Source organism: Montipora foliosa, chromosome 5, assembly GCF_036669935.1.
Source record: "Montipora foliosa isolate CH-2021 chromosome 5, ASM3666993v2, whole genome shotgun sequence".
In the NCBI taxonomy this organism is placed as follows: Eukaryota; Metazoa; Cnidaria; class Anthozoa; order Scleractinia; family Acroporidae; genus Montipora; species Montipora foliosa.
In genome coordinates this window covers 30,434,419-30,444,418 of record NC_090873.1, presented here as the reverse complement: position 1 = coordinate 30,444,418, position 10,000 = coordinate 30,434,419, and the positions used below count along the sequence as shown (strand labels likewise).

Below are 10,000 nucleotides of genomic sequence, written 5' to 3'. Positions count from 1 at the left end.
TATAAACATAACCCTCTTACTGTTTCCTAGCTAAGTGTTGCATGTCTCCAGTGCGCATTCTCCGCTTTAATATCACATCCTTAGATACAGTTTTCAAGTCATATGCTAGTCCGAGCATTGCGGCTAACTCAATAAACCACTTGGATGCGTTTATTCGCAGACCCAATTCACTATTTGCATAGTCGTGTGGAAAGGTGTGATGGAAGTTGTGGTATCCCTCACCACCTGCTGCTAAGACAACAATAAAGTTCTGTGTCGGATTTATGGTCTTGTCATAAGGCTTGTACCCCCAGAGATGAGCCAAGCTATTTATGGTCCAGGTACCATTGAGGGTAATAACATAGCGGAATGCGAAACAAATTATGAATGCGTTGAACAGGTTCTCGTCCCAAAAGTACCACGGAACGAATACCGGAAATACCACATTGAAAAAGCTGCTGAGAAGATTGTAGTATCTGTAATTAACAAAATCTGTGTCATTGGTAAATAAATACAGATCACATACATTTTCCATGGCATAAAGGTGAAAGATATCGGAAGAGATACTTTTTGTGAGTTGTTCCTTTCGGAAATGTCTTAATCTGTGCGGATTGTACTGTCCTCCCTCTATATACCATTTACAGCATCCATCTATATAACAACTGCAACACTAAAATCCTAACATCTCAAACTTGAAGGAAGCTGGTTTGGTCAGCCGAAATATTGTTCATCAAACAAAACTTCATACCTTTCCAGTTCTCCCCGAACTACTCGTTCATTTGACTTCCTTTGCTGAGTTTACAGTTTAGTTGGTTATCTAACTTTATCATTCCTCTGTTGTTACACTAGCGAGTGGACTGATTGAAGAGCGACTCTGGAAGTACCTTTAAAGAGGCTGTCAATAATAACGGTAGTAACAGCCAAAGAGGCCTTGCCAATCGGAAAACAATGAAAAACAAGGTGAGCATTTAGGACGATAAAAAGGGCAAAAAAAGCAAGGTGACACACGCTAACACCAACCCGTTGTGGCCAACGCATCACGCATGCGCACAACCATTTCACCCGGTCAATTAGCAGCATCAGCATGGCGTAGCTAACATACCAGGCGGGTGTTTTACTTGACACACCGGGCTGGTGTTAGCGTGAGTCCATTTGCTTTTTTTTTTGCTTTTTTCACCGATAAAAAGCAAGCGGCTAGTCTCAGGCATACCACGTAATAACTCTGATCAATGATTACCTTTTCTGGAACATGACGATTTTGTCCTCGTACAAATCGCTCAGATCAGATTGTTTTCCTTTCGTTATGACATCGGGGTGTTTTTTCATCAATAACCAACCAACATGTGAAAAGAAGAATCCTCTCTTAGCATTGTGCGGGTCTGCATCGGTTTCAGAATACTTGTGATGAATGCGGTGATCCCTCGCCCATTCAAAGATGGAATTTTGTGCTGCCATGGAATTGAATAGCATTAATAACAATCTGAAAGGCCACGTGGCTTTGTACGACCGGTGCGACCAGAGTCTGTGGGATCCACAAGTGACTCCAAGACCTCCGAAAAAGTAGCAAAGCCAGGTCCAGATCCAGGTTCGCGGCTTTGCCGAGGGCAGTAGATAAATCGCGTATAACGCCATAAGATGCAACATCCCCATATAAGCAACGTTTGACCACACGATTTGTTGCTCGGGGCGTTTTCTTGCATCCTCGGAAGCTTCCTTTTCATATTGGATAGCTTCTGTCTCTGACATTTTTCTATAACGAAGAACAGAATTAAATAAGAATTGGAAAATCGTTTCATAGACATTTACAGTTCCACCACACTTCTTAAAAATATTATTATAATAATAACAATAATATTAATAGCATTTTATTATAAAACGTCGCGCATGAAGCGAATTGCGTCATTACATTACATAACAATAAACCTGGTAAAATAACAACTTGTCAACTTGATGGGAACTGGGCATTACATTTTAGAATTACTGTGAATTTACATATTTTGCAATTTTAAATTACTCTGAATTTACAGCCTTCAATTTCGATATGATAAATACTTTACTACAGATAATTAATAACTTTGGAAAATATCCTGCTAGAGACCATGAGCTTGAAGCGCACGTGGGGGAAGAAACGTTTCTTAAAGCGCTCTGTTTTACATTTCATCAGCGATGGTCCATCGTTAAAGTGTAAGGAGCGGCAGTGCGCGCCCCCCCGAGTCGGTGGCATAAGATTGTGAAGGCGTGATCCGGGCTCCTTGATCATTTCAAACGTTTTCGCACACAATACGTCGTGCACACAGAGTCGTGCAGCCGGACAGCATCCAAGCGTCTTCATAGAGGGAGGCAGGAAAAATGATGCGTAACGCACGTTTTTGCACTCTCTCGATTCTTTCTGAGAGTTAGACAGAGAGAGAGGAATGCCACACAGGGCAACAGTACTCCAGTACCGACCTAATTAGTGCAATGTGAACTCGAAGGAGATCGCGTGGAGGTGCGCCACTGCGCTTTAGCACCCGTAATATATGCAGTCGATTTGAAGCCATGCCTACCATTTCGTTGACACGAGAATCACATTTTAGGTTACTCTGAATAGTGACTCCAGGAACTTTGTGGCCTTCGGCGGTTTCAAGTGCATTGCCATTCACAACTAGAGCTGGTGGAAAATGTTCAATATGGCGGCGAAAATGGACCGTCAGCTCCTTAAATTTCTTAGGACTGAGTTTCATGTTGTTTTTTGTCAGCCCAAGACTTGAGTACGTCAAGCTAAGATTGAAGCATTGAGGTCGCACGCGCCGGTACAACTTCTAAGATAGTCACGTCATCGACATACTTGCAGTACGAAGAACGCGGGGATGCCCATTTTAGATCGTTTATCATGATGTCGAACAATATGGGGCCGATTTTAGTCCCTTGAGGGACCCCAGCGTTAACAGGGAGCCATTGAAAGGTACTCTGACCGATCTTGACGCATTGCCTCCTCTCTGTTAGAAACCTTTATATCCATGGAATTATAGAGCGACGTACGCCCCACTCTTTAAGCTTGGTGATCTCTATAGTATGGTTGATCCTGTCAGAGGCCTTCCTGAAATCTCAAAACAAGCCTTTAGATAGCAGCCAGGATTTTCTAGCTCAGAGAGCCAATTGTGTATTAGATTGAGTTGGCAATAAGTGGTGGAAGATTATTTGAGGCTACCAAATTGGCCAGCATCAATATACTCACCATGAATTTCGTCCAGTGCGTTTGCAACCGAAATATTTCTGGATCTGAAATTTTAAGTGCACGCAAACGGAAAACATTTCGAAATACAATCAGTTTCTTCGTGTTCTAAACATTTTCCTTCCAGTAATCAAGCATGCAGCTTTGTTGCGAAACAAAGTTATTTGCCCTAAAAAGACAGTTTTTGCAAAATCTCTTCTTCTCTGTCGCACTCGAAGCTAAACTCATCACTAGATCCTTGCGGCTCAATAATCATGATTAGTGCCGGAAAATTGGACCTACGTTTGCAGAATGCGACGAAACGTAGCCTACTCCTCAGTCTAAGTCGAAACTGAGTTATTAATGTAACAACGATTTCAACCAGGTTTCTCCGTAGTGAAAGGGCTTTCTTCAGCAACAACTCCCTTAACCAGTGCAAAGCCAACAATACAGTAAGCAATTTTTATCTCAACTTGTCTCTCAAGTTTGCCACAAAATTTCTCTCGTTCGGGGTCAATTTGCTCACGCGACGGCTGTCATAATTGGCGATTAACCTTCACCACTTACGGACTTACCACTCTGGCACCAGTTGTTTCTTCTCAGTGATCTCGTGTGGACAACGGAATATTGTCACTCGCTGCTGACGACAGAAAACGTCATACAAATTGCAAAAGAGATCATGTTATAAGGAGCAATGTTTGAAAACTTTGTTTGAAAGTTGTGCAAAGCGTCGAGGAAGGTAATGCCTTCCTCGGTCACCTTTTGCGTTAAGAACGAGCCATACTTAACTGTTTAGTATATTCGTTTTGCCTTAGCAGTTTGCTGCTCACTTCATTTTCAACAAAGTGTAACTCGTGCATGAAGCGCTTTACGAATGACATACATGTTTACTCCGTTTGTTTTGGTAGTCCCTACTTACGCTGGTTTCCTTTTGCTGCAATATGACTTATTCCCATACGCTTTCAAGGACATAAGCTTACTCCGTTTACTCCTTTCTCAGTAATTGATGGACCCAGTTATTATTTTAGCTGGTGTCTACAGTCTGTACGGATCGTCAAACGCTCACAGACCCCGTCAAACACAGCGGATATACATATAATAATCAACGGATCCGGACTGTATACGGACCGACATATCCTTTGACTGGCTGTACAGTCCGTGCGGATCGTCAAACTCTCACAGGCCCCCTCTAACAAATATATGCATATAATTAACAGACAGTATACGGACCGACTTATCATCCTTTGACGGTCTGTAAAATCCGTACTGTTCGTTTGACGGACTGTATCAGTTTGCGTCACTGACAACTTGACTTCGAACCAAAAGAATTCAAATTACAAATTCCATCGTGATCAAGCTTATTTATCATCCTTTATACAATTAACGACTGTGTCATGGAAGAGAGGTATGTTTTTCCACTTTTGTCTCATAATTACATGTTGAGACACAAGTTGCACGAAAATGATTCTACAGTATGACATTAACTGAAACAGACAACCCTAGTAATTTTTTCTCAATTATACACTCGACTCTGAAGATAATTTCTGATCTGGCTCTCGAAACGTCATTCACCAACAACAGTCCCTCTTAGGAAGTACTGTACTCATTACATTAAGAAAATATTCATATGTCGTCCACATAATTAGCTTATACAAAATAATCCATCGTGACTATTTTCTATCTTTTTATTACCGAAATTATTAATGTCGAGTCGATAATATGCTTGTACATGTTTTTTTTCGTTTTGTTTATCACTTGAGTTCGGAAAAAACTTTGTCCTTCCTAGGACTTCACTCATTCTATCAAGAAAATGATCTGGTTTACATTATTCGATTACTAACGTTTAACTGCCAGACGGAGAAGAAAGATCCACAATCTTCCAAAAAATGGGAGCCTTTTTAGCCTTTTTTGCGTAAATGAAGGTAGCAAGCTGTAGTCTCCAATAAACGATCTATTCGAGTTTGCTAAACAACATCTTGATTGTATGCTCCAAGGGCTCTTCTACAGGTACAATTAGCAATTTACGTAATGTATCACTTTGTAGTAGTAATTAAAAGTTGCATTGTGTGGGTTGGTCATGTAAAGTATCGCCAGAAGTTGACAAAATGCACTGTAAGTTAAGCATTGTAAAGTATTGTAAGAAGCGTAAGGTAGTGGGTAGTATTGTATGGTTTTGAAAAAAAAAAACGTTTTTTATCTTAAGTATTTTCTATATTTTTCTTTGACCAAAATTGCCGACAATTTTTATTTACACGCGTTTTTAGCACTTGGATTCCTGAATGCCGTCGGTAGTTATTTGAATACTGTCGGTTGTCTTTTAAATGTGGTCTCATCGATTGAAAGATTGTTATATAAGTCTACCGCTGATGCTGAAGATGGAACTTACGCGAGTACAACGACGACGGCTACGAGGAAATCATATAAAATGTAACTTCACTTTGTTTTGATTATTTCATCAATATTCTAAGTCCATAGGCAAGGAAAGTGTCTACCAACATTCTCGGTATTTAATTGGCATGAACGGTGTGGTTGTTTCGAGAGAAGATTGAAATCTGTCGCGAGTGCTGACGTGCTCGACGTTACTCAAGTTCGAATTTGTTCACTTCATAAGATGTCAGAACAAGTACGCAAAGAACTTGAGGTGCTTTTGAAGACTTCAGTCATAAATAGTTTTAACCCTTCGCTAGAACAGCACAGTAAATCGCATCCAAGCTATTACTATACCTAACGAACCTACCTCCTCCTCTGCAGACTACAACTGACGCAGACTAATCATAATTGACAAAATAGGAGAGTCCTTCTGTTGTCCTCTGTGGTGGTGTCCACTCAACCATCCCGTTGCCGTGCATTGTAAAAATATAGCGAAAAGAACAATGCATGGCCCCGGAGCCAATGAGGTAGAGGTGATATCATGACCGGCCAATGAGAAGCCACTTACGCCATTTAACTACAAAGTCAAATCAAGACGGCTATCAGAACGTGTCTGAGCACGGTGAAACCTGTTGTGGAAATAACAAGATACAGCTCATTTGCATCATCGACAACCAATCAAAACACAAAAATACTATTCGGTGATTGGTTCCCAATGACTTTATCGGTACACCGTGCCTTGAAGGAAAGTAGACATTTAATTATAAAACGTGCAATTCTTACTCGTTGAGTTTCATAAGATAACATCATGTCTGAGGCTCTTCATCAATCTGCATCTACTCGAAAACCCACTCGGCCTTCAAAACCTCCAACCAACAAGAAGAAACCAAACAAGTGTTGATAACTTAAGTGGAATCACTGTATGAAGCTTTTGATACTATGGCAATTGATGTTTTGCCCCCCACAGAAGAATTGAAAGAGGGGGAAAAGAAAGAAATCCCACCAACTGTGCAAGTCACGGATCAGACCTATCAAGAGGGGGGAGTTGTGGCAGCTAAATGAAGCCGCCACCATCGATAAACTCATGGGACAGATCCCTGCTGGTGGACGTTGATGCGACATGCTCTTTCACGGTTGTTTGTTGGAGCATAGGATGGCAGACAATGGATTTAAATATGTGAAATTCCCTGAGTACTCGTGCGCCTTTATTGCGAGTCACAAAGAAGTACTAAATTACTTCCAAGCGGTGGACCAACAACGGCACGAGCACCTTGTAATAAGAGCACTCTAAATGGCCAACGATGGTTTGTTACTGTACCAAGCCTTGCACTTTGAAACAGAGCGAAAGGAAGAACGTTTTTCAGTTGTCGGAGAAGCAATTGTTCCTACTTCCAATGGGTGGACGTTCCCTGGGACAAAACGATTCTAGACTTCACCCTAAAGAAACTGAATCCTCCACCTCAACAACCTCGATACCCAGGCTTTGAACCACGCATGGTGGCTTACCAACCAGAGAAGAAGCAGACCGTAGCGCCATTTCGATATCACCCATACTAGCAGAGTGGGAGATTGTTCGAGCAATTTACCCAAGTACCATCAGCCTTCCAAACGGCTTTTCACACTGCCCAACGCCTATCTGACGGATTCTTTTTGAACGGACATAACCTATGCTTAAACAACAACAATTTAATTGTTGATTGGTTTAACGGTATATGATAAAAATGAATACAGACATTTCATTTATGTATTTGTTGTTGAGAGGTCAACGGGCTGTTGCTTTGCAATTTTTGGGGCGATGGGTCTGGAGCAACTCCGGCGTTGCCAGTTGCTCCCACTACAGGGAGCTATTCACATTTGCTCGGAGTTGCTCGGAGCAACTCTGTCGTTACTAGTTGCTGCCCTTACAGGGACCTATTCGTATTTGCTCGGAGCTGCTTGGAGTTGTTCAGAGTTGCTCGGAGCAAAAGCGCCTCAGTAACCAATCCCACTCGAAATGTACTGACGGGACTGTTTACAAAGTCAAAATATCCAGGCTGGAAAATATTGTAAAACTTGGACAATGTCTTGAAAAACTCTTGTGTACTAGATTGCGCATACTGATATTAACTCCTAAAACAGTTTACACAATATGAGTTCACAAAACAACAAATCATGACGCGCCTTGCCTCACTGCTGGAGGAAAAATGCATTTTTAGTAGCCAAAACGCGGGGCCGGGGTCGGGGTCGGGGCGTCTTTTTTCCCCAATTTGTTCAATTTTTGTCGCTATTCTCCTGTACTAATATTATCGAATGACCGGCATCTGTCTTTCATTTATGGTGGAAATTAGTCAAAATATTAAGGAACCTACGGAAGCTATGAAAGGTCTCCAGGGACATCTTACATTTTTTCTAAATCGGACTTTGTTTTATTTGCGTTAATTTTAAAATTGAAGTTGGTTTTTCTAAAAATCGGATTTTTTTTTTCGAAATTAAGAGAATTTCCGAAATTGCTGAAATTGGAGTTTATGGAATGTACGCCAACTGCCAGAGACACCGAAGACTCGCCGAGCTCCTTACTTTAAAAACATATACGATGATCGATCGTCACGCAGTCACGCAACGTTCTCATTTGCTTGTTTGTTCGTGTTGTTGTCAATGTTGTTGTCTGACTTTACTACGAACGGTTTGTAGTAAATAAAGTCAGAGTCGCACAGGAAATTGTCAGCCAATTCTATTCGTACGTCAAGGGATCGAATTAAGTTTTCCGATAAAAAACACTATAACATTGAGAACAATTTTGCGAAAACAAGCAAATGAGACCATTGCGTGACGACCATCGTGGAACTGTCGCTACGTTTTGTTTCGTTATAATTGTATTGCGCAGAATGTTTTTACGAAATAAACATTAAAATGTATAGCTCAGCGAGTCTTCAGAAGTTAGCGTATATTCCCCGCAAAAACTCCAATTTCAGTCGGAAATCCTCTTAATTTCGAAAAAGAAACAAAAATGTCCCTTTCGTAGCTTCCGTATATTAACTCTTATTTTTTTTCCACCATAAATGAAGGGAAGATGCCGAACATTCGAAAATAACAGTACAGGAGAATAACGACAATTTTTTTTTTCTAACAAAACAATTTGGAAAGAAAAAACACCCCGACCCCGGCCCCGCGTTTTGGCTACTACCGGAAAAGTACCATTTTATCACGCCAGCTGTAGGATTAATCTTGTTCACAGTAATACAATTTACTGTCTTATAAACATTATTTAAATTTCGCTCTTCTTACTCGCAAAGACAATGTTCACTTCTATCGAGAATGCTTTTTTCATACGTTGTTTCAAAACAATTTTTTTTGGATTATGCCCCGATTATGTAGTTTCTGAAAATAGAGTAGTGGTAGTCAGGAGCTAACATAGTAAGATAATGGTTTGACTCTGACAATTTTTTGATGCTTCGTTCAAAACGTTTAGGCTGGTGCTTAAGCTTTCATCAGTTGAAATATAACGTTAGTACGCGCTCCTGCGCGCGCGCTCGACGTGCTATTTGAATCAGGCGTAACGTTATATTTCAACTGATGAAGGTTAAGCACCAGCCGAAACGTCTTGAACGAAACATAAAAAAATAGTCAGTGTCAAACCATTATCTTACTATGTATTTTGTCGTTCGTTTGTTTAAAGATAACACTTTCACGAAACTATCACCGTGTGATTAGCGTTCTCTGTTAATAAATTACTCCAAACACCTCTTATAACGGATAAGTGTTAATCCCTTAGATAGAAATACAGCAATAAAAAAAAAAAACACTGGAAAAGACAAAATGGACCGTTGTACCGGTAAAACGAGTTGATTCAAATGTTGACCTTCAGTGACTTTAGCAAACAAACGTTTAGGATTAAGAGTTTACCACATTCGCATACATTACATTTTGGTCTTAACAAGGTAAGAGAATATTTAGAAGATCAGTACTTTCACAAAACTGCACTTATAGCCTTAATTTAGTAGAATATAAATTTAGGAGATTATTATTTTTACGAAACTACGCTTGCTGTTCTCTAAAGGTTTCACTTATAGCGGCAGAGGCATGATATACGCTTGTCCGTGATTTTCAAACACACGTTCAGTTTTAGACAATAGAATATAAATAACTGGAGCGGATCAATTTGTAAATGAACGCTATCGTAGATGATACAATTAAGGAAACGTTTCCAGAAAGAGACTGTCACAGTTTGCCTTGAAAATAACAAATTGATGAAAATACTGGTGTCATGTTTTATTCCAGTTCTTGAATTTACTGATTTAAGCTCATGAAATAAACTGCTTTTCACGCAAGACAAATGTCTGGTGTGATTGATGTGTCCTGTGCGGGCTTGCTCAAGCATGCTCTCAAAGCCCCTTTTGTTTTCCTTCTTTCCCAATTTTATCGATTAGTTACCAACACAATCAGTTTTGCACTGTCGAAAAGTTAACGTAAACTGACGCC

General features: G+C 40.4%; 1 protein-coding gene across 2 annotated transcripts in view; it reads right to left on the bottom strand.

The window, feature by feature from the left end:
• LOC138003924 (acyl-CoA desaturase-like) overlaps window positions 1-10,000 on the bottom strand; it is a 13,288-nt gene that overhangs the window by 651 nt on the left and 2,637 nt on the right. Inside the window, exons 1-3 of one of the 2 annotated variants that reach the window (XM_068850244.1) lie at window positions 5,910-5,996; window positions 1,217-1,729; window positions 1-455 (exon numbers count right to left, since the gene is read on the bottom strand). The exon at window positions 1-455 is cut by the window's left edge and continues 651 nt beyond it. In XM_068850244.1, the coding sequence (XP_068706345.1) occupies window positions 17-455; window positions 1,217-1,725 (948 nt within the window). In that variant the 5' untranslated portion in view covers window positions 1,726-1,729; window positions 5,910-5,996 and the 3' untranslated portion in view covers window positions 1-16. Of the gene's footprint in view, window positions 456-1,216; window positions 1,730-5,909; window positions 5,997-10,000 lie in introns of those variants that run through there. The other variant, XM_068850243.1, reaches the window with a different exon arrangement.